The following is an 18,847-nucleotide window of genomic DNA, read 5'->3' as shown; positions in this document are numbered from 1 at the left end:
TATTAGGAAATGGTAAGCAAGGGCTGTGCAGGTGAGGTGAGCGCGCTCTGTGGCGTCACATCAGCACCATGTGCGTGTGGTCTGGTACCACTTAACTGAAAAACTTGAGACCTGTGGCATCAACGAGCTAAAGCCACAAAGGATGGAAAAAGCTCAGTGGCGCTAATGCCACTAAGTGGTGGTTTATGCAACCCAAACGAACCACAGAACGGCAGGAGATCTGCTGAGATGGGGGGTCTAGAAAGCTTTTCCATTATGAGAATGACCAGCTTCAGTAGAGATAAAACCCCAACCGCCAAAGGGGGGCATGACCCCCTTTACCCCAAAAGCTACTGCAGCAGCTCCTCAAATGTGCCTATGAGCGACTCCTTCGGAAGTTCAGGCCCAGGGGAGGAGCCCTCGGGCCACGAGCTCTCTCAGGGGACCAACAGCAAAGGGGCCAGGGGGCTACCTCCACCTCTGCCGAGTGAGGCAGGTGCTGGTGCCAGACAGCGCGGCGGTTTCGCTGTCCTCACAACCACCTTCTATGTGACTTATCAACTTACCTGTTAAAGACCTGATATGTATAACACACCTGACTATCACTGTCTGTAACCTTAGCTAAAATGCTTTCACTAGTCTACACACCCTTGACTTTAATCTCGCCATAGAAGTTTAACTTTCATGTGGTCAAAGCGGCCTTCTGGTTCTTTCATTATTTCAAAGTTTACAGGACTATCATACCTCCATGAGTTATCCCATCAGCTTTGCCTCTCTGCAGACTTGCAATTATTTTGGTAAGAAACGTGGATTTAGTTTTCTATCAAAATTCCTCGCCAGTTACAAGCCGCCAGAAACAATGGAGGGACCAAGTGTCAATCCATCGCTAAGTACTAGGCCAGGTACTGGACAATGGTCCTTCCCACAGAAACTGGGAAGTTACAGCACTTCATATTTTACTAATAAGAAAACCGAAATTCAGAGCTATCAGGAAGCTCATCCAAACGGGCAGCTGGAAGAGGGCGGCGCCACACCTACGGGGGTTCCTAGAGGAAAGCTCACGACGCGCAGCCCCCCAGACCCTGCGGCTCTGCGCTTGTCATGCTGCACTGTAACCTGTAACGGTGTCTATTCTGTTTTACTGGCATGTGATTTCCATTTCACATTCAAATCATAGGTGTGTTTATTACTAGAACAGACCCCTTTTGGCCAGTATAACTTGGATGGGTACTGGTAGGTACACACAGTCACTGTCAAAGGAAGAATCTACACAGTGTGTGTGTTTTAACTTAATGTATGAAAATGTACTGCCATTCACTAGTCATATGACGCAGGCCCACTGAGGGGGTTCCCGGAGATTCCCTCCCAATAATCACCCTCTTATACCTTTATCTGCCCTTCCAGTTTTGTTTTTATAATCGCAAGTGAGATGTTAATGATACTTGCAATCCAAATACCGAAACCATAAGATTGTAATGAATTTTTTTCCTTTCATTTTTTACTATTTTATCCTAATTTGACAGTCAACCTTTCAGAAGCAACTCACCTTTCATGTTTTTGTTTAATAAAAACTTTTTATAGAAAATTTTATGCCCTTATTTTGTTTCATAATATTTAATTGTGTAAATTCAGTAACGAGAACAACGGACACACACAAGTCTGTGAAAACATCAGCAGGATGCCCAGCTCGCAGGTTGTCATTTCCCGTGGGTGGCCTCTCGAATGAAGACCCCCCCGAGGGTGCTTCTGATGTCTGGCCTCTGTGCCAGGACAAGGCAGTGCTAAAATGGGTCACCCCACTGCCCCCACCCGCAATATCTACGTTCACCGGGTATTCTCGAGGAGAGCTCTGTTACGCTGGGACTTGGCTAAGGCGACAACAAACCTCAATTTATCTTGGTGACGACTGACATCTAAACTTTCCTTCAAGAAACAGAGAGGTCTGGCATCCTTACTCGACATGTGAAGAGATACACGTCCTCACAGCTTTGTACCTTCTTCTCTCTCATCAATTCTGCACAGGCACAGTCAGATTCACAGCAGCACCTGTTTTGCGGCGGCGGCCAGTAACTGTTAACCTTTAGCAGGCACAGGAATGAATCACAGAGCAACAGAACTACCTCCAGCCATCCTGCCAGGCTGGGACGAGAGCAGGGCGGGATCCGGCGTCTAGCGCGCGGTCCAGGTGATGCCCACGCAGGACGTCGGGAGCCAGCACTGCTGTGGTCGCTAAGCAACAGACTTCGTTAAGCGCAATTCTATTCCCCCAGACGAAACGCTCTAAAATTCTGCCTCTTACTCTTTTCTTACGTCACACACACAAGACTTCCAAGACAGTATTCCCGTAGCACACATGCCACTCAACCCCGATGGGTTATGAGTTATTATTCTTTTGATGAGGAAACGGTCTTTACCTGTTAGTGCACCTTTAAAGGCTTGACATTTATATTACTGAATGAAGAGCGTATTTAAATTCATCAGGAATGGGGCACTAAGATAACTATATCTCAATGGACACAGTAACCAAGCCACTTCTTTCTTTATTTTTGAACTGTTCGGAAATTATCTTTTCGTAAAGGTTTAGAAAATTTTACCTGTGAATAAATCTAAATGATTCTGGAGCTTTTGATGGGATGCTTTTGTGAAAACTCTTCTTCCCTAATTACTGGTCTGCTAAGGTTTCTGGCTGCATAATTTAGATTCTGGGTTTTTTTGGGGGGGATCAACACCCCATTTCACTAAGGCTTGCAAATTTACAGCACTGTATAGCTTTCAAAATATCAAATCTATTATTTCTTTTTTCAGCTTCTAATTTCATGGTTCTTGAAATTTGTATTTAAGGTTTACCTTATTTTAATTTTTTATTCTCTTGCAAAGAATCAACTCCTGAAATTTTCTGTATCAAAACCATCCATTTTATGCCTGTAAAAGTTTTTTCCCTTAGTTACACCATTCAAAAGTCTGAGGTTGAATATTGCAGTTAAAAAGACAGAATTATAAAAGAAAGTTTAAGCAGATTAGGTAAATGCCTTACAGATGATTTAAGGTGCTGTCATTAATCATATCAATAAAGTCATATACAAGGTTACGTAAAGTTATAAAACCAGCTCTATTTAATAGCTACTTTAAGAAAACTAGATTACGTATTTCAAGTCCTGGAAAAATGGTCACAGTGCACTGTGGAGGACAAGATCCAAGTGTAATTATAGTCAACGGGATTAAGGATGTCGATGGGGAGATGCTCACCCATGAAAATGCAATTCCGTGACTTTCTACAGTTCACCCCAAACCACCAACCTGCTCAATGGTTACAAATATCACTGGAGTCACGACAAATCAAGTAATGTATCTGTCACGTGACCCCCCCCCGGGGGGTGCTGCAGTAAGAGTTTAAAAACACTTTCTCCTCAAATGTCAGGGGCAGTGCTCACATTTTTCTGTCTTCTATTAAAAAGTATTAAGAATCAGAAGCATCAGATTTATGGAAACTGGGTGGTTGCCAGGCATCCACCACAGAACGGGTGTTCCAGGAGGTCACCTGTGGGGTTACAATGATGGGGAAGACATGGCTCCTGATCCAGAGTTGCTTAGACAACTCCCAATGAAATGAAGCCGGGAAGCACACCGGGGGGGGTACACCCTCGCTTGGGAGAGGCAGGGGAGAGCTCACAGACACAAGGCCCTCAAGTGGGGCTTCTGAGAGCCTTGGAACAGGCGGGGGCAGGCGGGGTGCAGGACGAAGCCAGGGTTCGGTGCCCTGCAGTCAGAGGGGGCAGCCAGCACTAGAGCCACAAAGAAAAGCACCTTTAGAGCCTGCTGTTAGAAGAAGACAGACCAGAAGATGATCTTTTTTAAAAAGGAAAGAAAAAAAAAGGCAGCAGTCTATGTACAGGGAGAGGTACACACAGGGTGCTCTGCAGAGACACACCTGGGGCTCAGGGGGTGGTTCCCAGGGGATGCTGGGGAGGAGGAGAGCTGGCTCCCAAGGGTGAAGAGCGGTGAGGACGGGGTAGAGGCATGAGGATTAAATCACATGGCCCATAGTGAAGGAGAGTGGGGGCACGAGGTCCCATTTTAATGTCCCAGATGAAGAAAGATGAAGGCTGGACCAGCTGCAGGAGAGCGTGGAGTGGAGGGTGCTCAAACCTCTAATGAAGGAACCCTCTACCAGAGCAGCTTGACGCCACACACGGAGGACAGGGACCCTGTCTGCACACCTTCTGGGCAATCATGCTGCAGATCTCGGGCAGGAAGTCCTCGCTGAGGAGCTTGTAGAGCTGCCGCTCTCGCAGGGAGGTCCTCTCCCGGAAACTCTCGGTGACCTGTCTCCACTCGTCTTCTGTCTGGCACAGGAGCCACCAGGAGCCTTGGCCTGGCCCCTGGGACCCTAGAAGAGAAAGGGGTGGCTCAGTAAACAGATCCCATGAGACCTGTTTCTTTCTATCTTCAGTTTCAGTTGGACCCTGGGTTATGATCAAAGCCAGGTAATCAGAAAAATGGGGGGCCCATTACCTTTTAAGGTTGATGCTGTGTACTTCCGATTTTCCTGTTACTATCACTGTTTACAACTAAGAGATAAGAACACGTAAAGGCAATACAAATGTAACTATTGTAACCCTCATGATAGATTCTAATGTACTAGAAATGCTTTAATGTATTTACTTTTCTACAAAATGGTTTCGATTGAGCTTTTGCAGTCTCGCTTGTTGCACTGAGATACACTAAATTGCTATTTCTCCCCAAATTTATACAATTTGGATTCCAGAACCGAAGTCTAGGTAGGAACCCAGTACACTTCCTTATGTAGTAAAGCATTTTACTGGGTTGGCCAAAAAGTTCGTTCAGTTTTAAGTAAAAATAAGACACATTTTTCATTTTCACCAAGAACTTTATTGAACGTATTCACTAACCGAACAAACTTTTTGGCCAATCCAATACATTAAAAGAAAGCTCTCAGAGAAGCTGCTCATTCACTCCAACGTTGGGTGTCTATTCTGCTGGGCCTGGGTAAGGGGGCCCAAGTGAAAAGACCTGGTCCTGCTCTCAAGCTATCCATCAGGGGGAGAGATGGGCACAGGGAGACGATGTGTGAAGGGTGAGGAGGCTAGTCAGAGGCTACTGTAATAGTCGTAACGCTCTGCACTGGACTCTGGAAAAGGACACAAGTCAATCATGTTCATGCAATCCCTTCTGACCCCGACAAAAGCCATTACCATTTCTTGTCTGCGGCTCAGATGCTAAGGAGTTTTCTTCCTGCTTTTCACTGAAACACAGGAAAAAGAGGCACCAATTAAAACAAAGACATGGGGCTTCGCTGGTGGCGCAGTTGGTTGAGAGTCCGCCTGCCGATACAGGGGACACGGGTTCGTGCCCCGGTCCGGGAAGATCCCACATGCCGCGGAGCGGCTGGGCCCGTGAGCCATGGCCGCTGAGCCTCCGTGTCCAGAGCCTGTGCTCTGCAACGGGACAGGCCACGACAGTGAGAGGCCCGCGTACCGCAAGAAAAGAAGAAAAAAAAAAAAACAAAGACATGTCCAAAATTGTTGTGCTCCCCTGTAAGGTAGACCCATGACTTACTACCAAGAGTGTGTGTTGGCACAGAGAGGAAGGACAGATACACGGGGACACAGGAAAGGAGAAGTTCAGTGTCCACAGGTAAATGCCAAGAAAAGGGCTTCCTCCCAGACTGCACTGAGGGTGGCACTGCAGGCGAGGCATACTGAATTGGCCCTCACAGCAGGCTGGGGTGAAGAACACAGGTTCTGAGGCCGAGCCACCTCTATTCAAGGCTTGCCACCACCTACCCTGTGACCTCAGAAAAGTCACTGAACTTCCCTGTAAAATGGGGCTATTAATAATGCCCACCTCACAGGGATGCTGGAATTAAATTATAAAATACAAATGTGCTCATCAGCCCGACAGTGTTAGGTCTCCCTGAATCATGGACGACATTCTCTGGATTTTCTGGTCTCTTTTCAACCACCTAACCCAGCACTGCCCCGAACAGCCTCCCGGGAGAAGGAAAACGTCCTGTACTGTCGCTGTCCAACGAGGCAGCCACGGGCCACGAGTGCCTGGCTCAGCTGAAGTGTGTCAGGTGTGACTGAGGAACCAAACTTTAAATTTTATTTATTATTTTTAAAAAATAATTTGTTTTAGGGGCTGCCCTTTCTCTTTACTTTTTTCCCCCTTCTACACATATCTTATTGTCTACATTTGTTTTTCATCATTCTTTAAAAAACGGAGGTATAGTTTTAGATGTACAACACAATGATTCACAATTTTTAAAGGTTATACTCCATTTATAGTTATTATAAAATATTGGCTGTATTCCCTGTGTTGTAGAGTATATCCCTATAGTTTATTTATTTTACCTAGTAGTTTGTACCTCTTAATCCCCATCTTGCCCCTCCCCCATCCCTCTCCCCGCTGGTCACCACTAGTTTGTTCTGTTTCTATGAGTCTGTTTCTGTTTTATTATATCCACTAGTTTCACTTTTTAGATTTCACAAAATTTTATTTAATTTAAAAATACGTAAATACTGTATTGGATACAGGAGTCTAAAGAATAGAACCACCAGCAGAGGGCAGCATAAGCACACACATGCTTCTTAAAGTGACTACGGCCCCACCACTAAGGCACTTTAATTGTTGGGACTCACAGGGAAACTGAGAGAGTACAGAACAGATTTCTGAATGTATCACGAGGTGTAGATCGCTAACAAAATCCAGAAACAGACCTCTTGTGTATAAAACATGATTATAAGAACATTTCTCACAAATACTGGTGGGAGGAAAGCTGCAATCTGTAGTCAAAATTTCTGGAAAGTGTAACACTGACTGTTGTAGCAAAAAAATCAAATTCTGATTGATTTATTCATAATCTGATTCCTAAAAATATTTCTTAGTAGTTAATAAGCAGCACAGTGAAATCTGGTTCACTTCAGGCATTTAGGTTACTTAAGTAGTTCTAAAACACCGAAGGAAGCAGCAGCTTCTCCTGTGTTATTAGAATTTTTAAGACTATGACCTAACTTCCATAAGTGAATAATGACAGATCTGATCCTCAAGTAAAAGGAAAAAGTATTTCTACACAGAACAGGTCAGATTCTGAAAACTCTTATACTGAGATTCACATTGTGGGAATTCCTAAAAGGCAATGATATATTAAAATAAAATTTCCTGGGACTGCCCTGGTGGCCCACTGGTTAAGACTCCACACTTCCACTGCACGGGATGCGAGTTCGATCCCTGGCTGGGGAACAAAGATCCCACATGCCGCGCAGTGCGGCCAAAAAATAGTAATAATACAATTTCCCAACCGTAAGAGAATCTTTTTCTTTGCTAAAATTAAATATAAAATAAACACTATAAAAATGTTTAAAGTCTTACCTTTTCTTTATTGTAAGAAATTGTATTCTACATAGAACAAAGCATGTTTACTACTAAAATCTCCTTACCAAGAAAGAATTAACTCCTAAACTCATACACAGTATTAACTCTCTCCACACTCCTGTGAAGAAACGTGTGGTGTAGGGATGGGATTTTCAGGGCACTTCCTGCAGGCGGGCTCAGTTCTCGGTGCCGTCCACTGTCACGTTCACTGTCAGAGTCCCCACTGTCCACTGAAAGCGAGGGGCCAGGCAGGAGGCCCCTGAGGACTGTGACGCAGGGCCCATGTCCCCCCCGAGGCACAGAAAGCAGGATGGAGGCGAGTCCCTCCAGCGTAAGGGTTCGCGTTAGGGACCTACACAGACTAACAAGATTTACTCACCTCACTAGAGTTTCCTCCTGCAGTTTTTTCCGTTTTGGGGGTCTTCCTCTTCTTTTCCCTGTTTTCCCAGGAACACTTGAGACATTTTTTTGTCCTTCAGTTTCCCTAAGAAATAGTACATTAAATAGAAATGTTCTGTCATAGGACTGATGCGTTACACATGATTTATAAGCTAGTGATTATGGGGCTTCCCTGGTGGCGCAGTGGTTGAGAGTCCGCCTGCCGATGCAGGGGACATGGGTTCGTGCCCCGGTCCGGGAAGATCCCACGTGCCGCAGAGCGGCTGGGCCCGTGAGCCATGGCCGCTGAGCCTGCGCGTCCAGAGCCTGTGCTCCGCAACAGGAGAGGCCACAACACTGAGAGGCCCGCGTACCGCAAAACAAAACAAAAAACAAAACAAAACAAAAAACTGGCTTTAAGCTAGTGGTTAGCTTTTCTGGCCACGAGGTTATAAAAAGCAACAAAGGCAGCAGTTACAGGGAAAGAGCAGGGTGACCTCCCATTTTCCATTGTTAAAACGTGGAACCAAGGAAAACAACATCTCCCACATGAACATCTGAGTGAGGCCTCAGGCTTCGCTAACAGCAAAGGGCCCAGCAACCGGGACGTCTGGGGAAGATGCAGCATCGCTCTGGGATGCTGGAGACAAGCCCTCTTCCTCACTGAGGACATCAGCTCTAGTAGGAGAAGGGATTCTCCAGAACCCACTCTGCTGGAGGGAAAGGCCCCGGGGAGCACTTGTGCTGCTGAGAACCTGGCGGGCAGAACGGCCTCTGGGGTGGGGCCGCTGAGAGCTGGGCTAGAGATTAATTCCTTTTCACTTTTGTGTGAAATAACTCTTTGCCATCTCTTTGTAGACATGCTGCTACAGCTAATTCCTTCATGAGAAAAAATAACTTGTGCTGCGGAATTCCAATGTATTTGATTTTAACGACGCTCTTCTAACAGTGGCTATGGCAGCCCTGACCTTTAGGAAGGTACCTGCTCAGAGAGAGCTCTCCGTTGGATTTTCCTTGCACTGGGTCCTCCTTGTACATTCGCGTCCCATAGAAATACCAGTAGAGGGCCCCGGAGTTGTCCTCACCCAGCGGTTCCACACGGAGACTGTCTGCATCCAGGCCCTGGGCAGGACAAGGAAAGAGGTTTGGGCTCACAACGAACAAAACTAAAGAGACAACTGAAAGGAGGATTCTGAATTTATCCTCACATATCCCTCATATTAAAATGCTCAAGCATCTTAGGTAATTCTCAGTCAGGGTACCCGACACACGGGACGGGGAGAAGGTGCCTGCCTTAAGAGCAGGATACGGAAGTACTTCACACGAATCCCACTGCCACCACTGCCCCACCTCACCAGAAAAAGAGCAACCTGAAGGGATTTTGGTGAACATGTGACATACTTGGTTTAGACGTGTATTCTGTGTGTACCAACAAGAGGAAAGACAATTCCAACAGGAGAGTCTGCTGCTGTGGCAGCCTCGTCCCCCACGACGCTCTGTCGCCGCCGGCCAGTCCGGCCCGGGGCTCCCCACTCCCCCAGCCTGACCTGCGCTGCCAACCCTCGGGGGGTGGAGGCTGAGACCTCAGCGAAGACTGTGCTGGGCTGCACTGCGGTTTTCACCATGGTGCCCACCTGAGCCCACGAGCACCGTCGACGCAGTTCATTGTTTCTGACCGACCTCCCAGTGAGGGCAAAGCAGAAGACCGCCCGTGCCCTCCCTCTGAGACAGGATAAGAGGGAGGGGGGAGGCGTCCACAGCCCCGCCCAGCACACATCTACAATGTGCACACGGTGTGCGGTGAGGATGGGTTAAAGTCCTTGGGAGGTTTCATAAATATTTCAATTATTCTAAGTCAAATTTCAGATCTCAGGAAATAAAACTCAGTGACTAATGTAACTGCAATTCTGACTGATGACAGAGCAAACAGGAACCTACGATTGTTCCCATGTCAGCGGGAACTCGGTAAACAGAACGAAGAACAAACCAAAGTAGAAGTTAAACCAAAATAAAATAACATGCAGTCATCTGAGCGTGTGGCTTGGATCCCCCTGGCAACAGTGGTAACAGCTGCATCCACAAGATTCCCAAGACCAGCACAGCATCCCAACGCTGGCTGCTCTAAGTTCTGCTCCAGGGACAGGGTGCCTGTCAGCTACGCACCTTGAGGAGATCGAAGACATCGTCTGCGTCCAGCCGGTAGTCACAGAGGCGGTGGAGGATTTCCACACGGGTGCGAAGGGGCAGGTCCTGGAAGCTGGCTTCCCTCAGGGGGTTAGGCTTCCCTTCTTCCAGCTCCCAGCGGTAGCTGATGATGTCCTCCAGGTAGCTGTGGAAGGTCTGAGGCCTAACCAGGCGGCCCCAGACACAAAGACACATGAGTACCACATAGAGAGGGTGGTGTAGAGGGCGGGGCGGGGGGGGTGGGGAGGCGGTGCTGGAGGTGGTGGGTGGCTGGACAGCTGACAAATCTTCAACAGCAGCAGGAGTGGAAAGTGCCAGGAAGGGCCCAGGGATCCCTTGAGGAAGCACTATGTTATTACACCATCTCCTGGGACCTGACACCGTCAAGTCCCAAAGATCATCAATATTTAAGAAGGTTGCGGGACCTTCCCTGGTGGCACAGTGGCTAAGAAATCGCCTGCCAATACAGGGGCCACGGGTTTGAGCCCTGGTCCCGGAAGATCCCGCATGCCGCAGAGCAACCAAGCCTGTGCACCACAACTACTGAGCCTGCGCTCTAGAGCCCGTGAGCCACAACTAGTGAAGCCTGCACGCCTAGAGCCCATGCTTCGCAACAAGAGAAGCCACCACAGTGAGAAGCCCGCGCACCGCAACAAAGAGTAGACCCTGCTCGCCACAACTAGAGAAAGCCTGTGCACAGCAACAAAGACCCAACGCAGCCAAAAATAAATTAATTAATTTTTAAAAAAGATTAGGTCCACAACCTAGATGGCAAACAGCAAAGAATGGCAATGTCTGCCTGGCCTAATCCATTTATAGTTCAGGTTAAGATGCAAAGGTTTGAAAAAACCTTCTCCAGAACACAGGAGGCTACTCCAGGGAATTCCCTGGCAGTCCAGTGGTTAGGACTCCATGCTTTCACTGCCAAGGGCCCAGGATCAATCCCCACAAGCCACGCTGCGTGGCCAGATAGATTAATTAATTAATTAATTAATTTTAAAAGAGGCTACTCCAACGTGTAACTATACTTTCATGTGCTGTTACACGTAAACTCGTGGGTGTGTTACGAAACACTAAATTTGAGGGTTTTTTCTATAGAAAACATTTAAGACAACTTAAATTTTTGATTAGTACCTAAATGTGCCTTGTATATAACAAGTGCTGTTTAATTGTTAGTTATTTCATATCTCAACTATTAAAGAATCTGGATATAATTTCACCTAATGCTTGATTTAAAAATATTTTTCTCAGGCTTCCCTGGTGGCGCAGTGGTTGAGAGTTCGCCTGCCGATGCAGGCGACACGGGTTCGTGCCCCGGTCTGGGAAGATCCCACATGCCGCAGAGTGGCTGGGCCAGTGAGCCACGGCCGCTGAGCCTGCGCGTCCGGAGCCTGTGCTCCGCAGCGGGAGAGGACACAGCGGTGAGAGGCCCGCGTACAGCAGAAAAAAAAAAAAATTTTTCTCACTAAACAAAGAGCTCTAAAGGAATTATGTGTCAATATGATCTTTACAAGAGGCATGTATCATGTTAACTGATAATCTATGTAGTTATATTTGCAGAAAAAGTCAGAAGAAATACTCATAGAGAAAAAACAAAGGGCCTTAGGCAAATAAGAAATTAAACATTTTGCTTTTTCAAAGAGAGAAGAAACTTTATTTCCTTCCTGTTGAGACCTCAAATGTGGACACTGTGAATGTGGTTACCTTATCAAAATGCAGCATTACACCTGGAAACACAGGGCTCTCAGCACCATGACCTGAGCCCTGCCTGCAGGCACCTGCGGGAGCCTTGGGACCAGCCTGGCCTCCGCCCGCAAAGCCGGTGCTACCCCTTCAGGTGGAGGAGCCGACAAAGAGCAGCTCTAGCTGGCGGTGAAAAGCAGGTCGTGTGGCAAAGGAGAATATGAACATAAAACGGGGTGCTTTTTCGTTTCACGGAATGTGAAGAAGACAACCTGCCTTTGGTAATAAACCCCTTTATCTGCCACATGCTTTCTAGGATTTCTACTGCACACCAAGTACCCTAAACAACAAGGTGTGTTCTTCCTGCAGTAAAATGAAACGTGGACTCCATGACATGAGATCATGACATGAGATCATTCCGCGAGGACGCGGCAGGAGGCGAGGAAGCACAGACAGCCACGATCTGCCCGAAAGCCCCTCCGAGTCCCAATAGCTACGTGTCTGAGATTCCTTTCCAACAGCCCAATTAACCTACTCAGTTCCAATTACATCACTTCTGCTAAAAGTTTCTTAAGTCATCTCCATACCACCTTACCAAGAGATACTAACGGACTTACAATTCAAGATCACTCCTTTGCCTTGTATACAGATAAGCCTCATAAAAATCTGTATCTTTCTTTTAAGGGTCAGATATTCGAGGGAAAAATTTTTTGAAGGCAGCGTGGTCAAGGGTATTTGAAACGAAAAGGCTCAGTAAGCCAACAATTAGGGTTAATACTTTGTACTTCGCGGTTCTTCATCTTCTCTAGGACACAAAACTCTTTCAGAATCTGGTAAGACCATACACTCCCGCCCTCAGAAAAATGAGCGCCGTGATCCTGTGTGCTGCTCAGAGGAAGAGTACGTGGCAACAGCTGCTACAAACTGATCCTACGTTGTAAATCTCTCAGCTCAGCTCAGGGCACTTCTTCCTGAGTTGTCACTAATCCTTTCAACAGGATGTAGGAACAAAAAGATGGAACCAACTGGAGGTTCTGAGCACAACCAGGTCAGAGCTCCTTGTCTGAGAAAAGTTCCAAATGCTAATTATCCCTTTATTTCTTAAAATAGTTTGCACAAGAGAGAGAAAAAAAGACAGAACTATCTTTCCACAGTCGCAGAGTGAGCATCTCTTAGGACCCCAGCAGAGAACTGCTTATTTTCCTTCAGACAGAACAGGCTTGCACTGTGAGACCCACATTCCCAGGGACAGCGCGGCCCGAGCAGAGCCGGCAGGACCCTGCACCACGGAGGAAACAAGCTGCCTGAGAAGATCACAAGGGAGAAGGCAGGCTCTGTGTCAGTTCTGAGACGTGAAAGTGTATGTGCAGCCCACACACAGGGAGCAAGGAAGACCTGGCACCACGGGTGCCATGTGGAGACTAAATGGAAAAATTTTATCTTCCCGTTTGCTATGGCTACTGGTGCAGCTAATGAAACACCCATGTTCACAGTTAGGCCACGTTTAACACAAGTACTGGGGGACTTCCCTGGAGGTCCAGTGGTTAAGACTCCGCACTTCCAGTGCAGTGGGGGAGGGTTCAATCCCTGGTCGGGGCACTAAGATCCTGCATGCCGCACAGTGCGGGCAAAAAGCTTTAAAAAAAAAAAAAAAAAAACACACATAAACACACAAATACTGGATTGAGAGAAAGATTTTGGTTCCAAGTGAAGCAACAAATAAAAAGCTCCATAAGAAAATGTGATGAAGTGCTTATTCTTAAAGATCATAAAAAGATTCAGCCCAAAACAACTAAAATAATGTCTCTTCTATAGGACTATATACTGCCTGCCATATCCTGAAATATATCCTGAAATCAATGTGAGAGCCAGGATAAGTAAAAAATCATGACAATTTCAAATTAAAGGAAAATATGATTAAGATACAAAACATATCTTTTTAACTGGGAAATACGTATATAATATAGATTTTATTTGTGTATATGAATGTTTATGTTAAGTAACAAAGAAAAGTATTAAAAGTCATCTGGGGGATTTCCCTGGTGGCACAGTGGTTAAGAATCTGCCTGCCAATTCAGGGGACAGGGGTTCAATCCCTAGTCCGGGAAGAAGATCCCACATGCCGCAGAGCAACTAAGCCCGTGTACCACAACTACTGAGCCTGCATGCTCTAGGGCCTGCATGCCACAACTGCTGAGCCCACGTGCTGCAACTACTGAAGCCCACATGCCTAGAGCCTGTGCTCCGCAACAAGAGAAGCCACTGCAATGAGAAGCCTGCTCGCCGCAACTAGAGAAAGCCTGCGTGCAGCAATGAAGACCCAACACAGCCAAAAATAAATAAATTTATTTTTAAAAAAAAGTCACCTGGAAATCAACATGTATTAATCTTTAAATAACCCAAAAGAAAGCACTGAAGGACAAAGAGAGGAAAAAAGAAGGAAACACATGAAAAGACGCTCATTCGTCATTTGGGAAATGCAAATCAAACCCCAATAGGGTACCAGGTCACACCCACCAGGATGGCTAAAATTATAAAGACAGATAAGAACAAGTGCTGACCACTTGTTAACAAGGACGTAGAGTGGGAACCATCATATACTGCTAGTTGGAATGTAAAATGGTGCAGCAACTTTGCAAAAGTTTGGCAAGCTGCTCAAAACTTAAACACAGAATTACCATATGACCCAACCATTCCACTCTTAGGTATATACCCAAGAGAAATGAAAACATACCTCCAAACAAAAACAAGTAGACAAATGTTCATACACAGCAGCATAATTCGTAACAGCCAAAAAGCTGAAACAGCACCAACGTCCATGAACTAACAGATAAATAAAACATGTATCTATACAACGGAGTATTTGGGGGCCATAAAATGAATGAGTATGTGATTCACGCTACAACACGGATGAATTCTGAAAACATGCGAAGTGAAAGTAGCTGGATACCTATATGTATGCATTCCACCTATAAGAGGTACCTAGAATAGTAAAAACAGACAGGAAGCACATTAGTTAGTGGGACTGGTGACTGGAGGAAGCAAGGAGTGACAGCTGATGGGTGTGAGGGGTCTTTGGGGGTGATAAAATGTTCTGGAATTCAACACTGGTGATGACTACACAACCTTGTGAATATACTAAACACCAATGAATTGGACACTTAAAAACCCCCAGAACAGTGGGGACCAACCATACCAGTAACTGCACTAAATGTAAGTGGGCTGAGCAGCCCAGCCGAGCGCTGCCTAGAAGGAAATTTACAGCTTTAAAATGCCTGTGCTGAAAAGAAAAAAGGCTCACAACAAGTATTATAACTTGAGAAGGAAGAAAAAGAAGAGTGTGCTAAAGCCAAGGGAAATAGAAGAAAATAATAAATCAAAAACAGACAAAATTTTTTTTAAAGAAACCAGGCAAACAGTAGGTAAAGTTAAAAGCTGGTTCCTTGGGCTTCCCTGGTGGCGCAGTGGTTGAGAGTCCGCCTGCCGATGCAGGGGACGCGGGTCCGTGCCCCAGTCCAGGAGGATCCCACATGCCGCGGAGCGGCTGCGCCCGTGAGCCATGGCCACTGGGCCTGTGCGTCCGGAGCCTGTGCTCCGCGACGCGAGAGGCCACAGCAGCGAGAGGCCCGCATACTCCAAAAAAAAAAAAAAAAAAAAAAGCTGGTTCCTTAGTAAGCATTTGAAAAGTTGATAAACCTGTAGAAAGAATAGAGGGAGAGAGAACAAATTCCAACATCAGGAATGAAAGTGGAGAAACCACTGTAGATCCTACAGATAGTAAGAGAATATTATGAATAGTACTATGGAAATAAATGTAAAATCTTAAATAAAATAGACAAACTTCTTGAAAAATGCCTAAATTACTTACCAAAATTGACTTAAGAAATAGAACACTCAGGAGAAAAGGGAACCCTCCTACACTGTTGGTGGGAATGTAAATTGGTGCAGCCACTATGGAGAACACTTTGGAGGTTCCTCAAAAAACTAAAAACAGCTACCATATGATCCAGCAATCCCACTCCTGGGTATATATCCAGACAAAACTGTAATTTGAAAAAATAAATGCACCCCTATGTTTATAGCAGCACTATTGACAACAGCCAAGACATAGAAGCAACCTTCACCCATTGAAAGATGAATGAATGGATAAAAAAGACATGGTACATATATACAATGGAATATTACTCAACCATAAAAAGAGGGTGAAATAATGCCATCTGCAGCAACATGGATGGACCAAGAGATTATCATATCAAGCAAAGTCAGAAAGAGAGACAAATACCGTATGATATCACTTATATGTGGAATCTAAAATATGACACAAATGAACCTATTTACAAAGCAGAAACAGAATCACAGATATAGAGGTCGGACTACTGGTTGCTATGGGCAGGGGGAGAGGGATGGACTGGGAATTTGGGGTTGATAGATGGAAACTATTACATTTAGAATGGATAAACAACAAGGTCTTACTGTATAGCACAGGGAACTATATTCTATATCCTGTGATAAACTGTCATGGAAAGGAATATGAAAAAGAATGTATATATGTAAAACTGAATCACTTTGCTATACAGCAGAAATTAACACAACACTATACTTCAATAAAAATTTTTTAAAAAGAAACAAAACACTCAAATAGCCTTAATTAAAGAAATCAAATCAATAATACTCAATCAGAAACTTGCACACAAAGAAAACTACAAACCCAAAGGCTTTCAGTGGTGAACTGTTTGAAAGAAGTTACACAAACTCGGACTTCCCAGGTGGTGCAGTAGTTAAGAACCCACCAGCCAATGCAGGGGAAATGGGTTCAATCCCTGGTCAGGGAAGATCCCACAGGCCGCAGAGCAACTTAAGCCCGTGCGCCACAACGACTGAGCCTGTGCTCTAGAGCCCGTGAGCCACAACTACTGAGCCCATGCACCACAACTACTGAAGCCCGCGCACCTAGAGCCCATGCTCCGCAACAAGAGAAGCCACAGCAACAAGAAGACTGCGTACTGCAACGAAGAGCAGCCCCCGCTCGCCGCAACTAGAGAAAGCCCACGCACAGCAACGAAGACCCAACGCAGCCAAAAATAAATAAATTTTTTTAAAAAAGAAAAGAAATTACACAAACTCTTTCAGAAACGAGAGAAGAGAACACTTCTCAACCCTTGTGCCAAAACCTGACAAAGATCCATAAGAAAATAAAATTACAGACAATATTCTTCATAAACATACATGGAGAAATCCTCAGCAAAACAGCAGCAAACTGAATTCAGCAACAGACAAAAGGGACAGCACTTCATCACACTTGAGGGTGAAAGGCTGAACACTTTCCCCCAAGATCAGAACAACACAGGAGTTGTGGCTGGCACAGTAATAAGACAAGAGAAGGAAGCTCTTGGGACAGAGAGCCGGGATAGAGGCTGGAACGGAAACAGACTACAGAAACTCCTGTCAGCAACAAGACCAATAAACTAAGAAGTGAAATCAGGAAGACTATAGTAACACGGTCAATATAAAAACCTCAATTGTATTTTACATATAATGGCAACAAATAGCTGGAAAATATAAAATACTTAGGCACAAATGGAAAGGTGTACGGTATCTTTACAATGAAACTATACAATATTCCTGAAATTAAAGAAGATAAACAGGGACTTCCCTGGTGGTCCAGTGGTTAAGACTCCACACTCCCAATGCAGGGGCCAGGGTTCAATCCCTGGTCAGGGAACTAGATCCCACACGCCGCAACTAAGACCCAGTGCACCCAAATCAATAAATAAAAAAAAAAAAAAATTTAAATAAAGGAAGATAAACAAGTGGAGAGATACATATCATGGTCAAGGACTGGGAAACTCAACATTGCTCAAAATGTCCATTTTCTGTAGCAGGCCTTTTTTGGGGGGTGGGGGAGTTGACAAGCTGATTTTTAAATTTGTATGCAAAGAACCCAGAATAGTCAAAAAAAGCAAAACTAAAATATAAAAAGGTAGAAAACTCACCAATTTCAAGACAATCTGGTACTTGTATAAATATAAGACATATAGATCAATGGAATAAGGCAGAGTCCAGAAACAGACTGAACATAGATGAAATTCGTAAGGAAAAATGGACACTGATTGACCTTCTACTTCATACCATACATGAATACTAACTCAAAATGCATCATAATGCCAACTGCAAAAAGCGCTAAAGCTCTAAAACTAAGAGAAAACCTCAAAAAAATATCTTGACACTAAGGTATGTCCCGATTTCTTAGGAAAAAACATACTAGAAAAAACTGATAGATTAGACTTCAACAAAATTAAAATTTGCTATTCTTTAAAATACAGTGCCAAACAAATGGAAAGGCAAGCTACACATCAGAAGAAAATAGTCACAGCCCATTATATATCTAGTCATCAGGGAAATGCACATTAAACCCACAATGAGTTACCACATCACACACAACAGAATCAGTAAAATGAAAAACTGGGTAAAATTAAAATTAACAGATGTCGGGAAAGATATGGAGCAACTGGACTGTTCATGTGTTGCCGGTAGGAGAATAAAGGTCACCGCTGCTTAGAAAACAAGTCAATGTCAATCGTGCTCTCACGCACGACCCAGCGATTCCTGAGAGAAACGAAAAGACATCCACGAAAACATCCGTGCAAGTGTTTACAGCTGCTCTATTCTCAACAGCCCCAAACTGGAGGCAACATACAAGTCTACCAACTAGCAGACAAAAAAACTGTCATATATTTTTGCACTGGAATCCAATGCAGACCCCCTCCCCTAAAAGGAACGAAGAACTGATACAAATAGCAGTGTCAGTATCACACAGACCCTGTGCTTCCTCAAAGAAGCTGGACACGCAGAACCCACACTGCATGATCCCAGCCACACACACACGAAATTCTAGAATAAGGCAAAACAATCTGCATCAATAAAAATCAGGTCACTGCGTGGGATGCACTGGGGTTTTGGGGGTGTGGGGAGGTTAGATTTAGTGCAAAGGGCACTTTCTGAGGAGATGGAAATGTATTATCTTGAGCAGCATGGTGACCGAGTTTGTGTAATTAGAAATAGGAACCTATTTAATTTTCTAAAAACAGGGGCAAACTATGGCTCATGGGCCAAAGCTGGCCTGAATGTCTATCTTTAGCCTGTAAGCTAAGAATGTGAAAATCATTCTTTTTTAACGGTTGGAAGAAAAAAGAAATCAAAAGAATACTATTTTATGACAAGAGAAAAT

General features: G+C 45.0%; 1 protein-coding gene across 2 annotated transcripts in view; it reads right to left on the bottom strand.

The window, feature by feature from the left end:
- Nucleotides 1-18,847, bottom strand: part of CECR2 (CECR2 histone acetyl-lysine reader) — a 155,596-nt gene that overhangs the window by 38,285 nt on the left and 98,464 nt on the right. For both annotated transcript variants that reach the window (XM_079937652.1, XM_079937653.1), the window contains exons 3-7: nt 9,916-10,099; nt 8,735-8,874; nt 7,754-7,858; nt 5,193-5,242; nt 4,197-4,366 (exon numbers count right to left, since the gene is read on the bottom strand). In XM_079937652.1, the coding sequence (XP_079793778.1) occupies nt 4,197-4,366; nt 5,193-5,242; nt 7,754-7,858; nt 8,735-8,874; nt 9,916-10,099 (649 nt within the window). The remainder of the gene's footprint in view (nt 1-4,196; nt 4,367-5,192; nt 5,243-7,753; nt 7,859-8,734; nt 8,875-9,915; nt 10,100-18,847) is intronic.

The sequence above is a fragment of the Stenella coeruleoalba genome (assembly GCF_951394435.1).
Source record: "Stenella coeruleoalba genome assembly, chromosome: 11".
NCBI lineage: Eukaryota > Metazoa > Chordata > Mammalia > Artiodactyla > Delphinidae > Stenella > Stenella coeruleoalba.
Note: the sequence above shows the minus strand (reverse complement) of the source record. Positions and strands in the feature narration are given on the sequence as shown.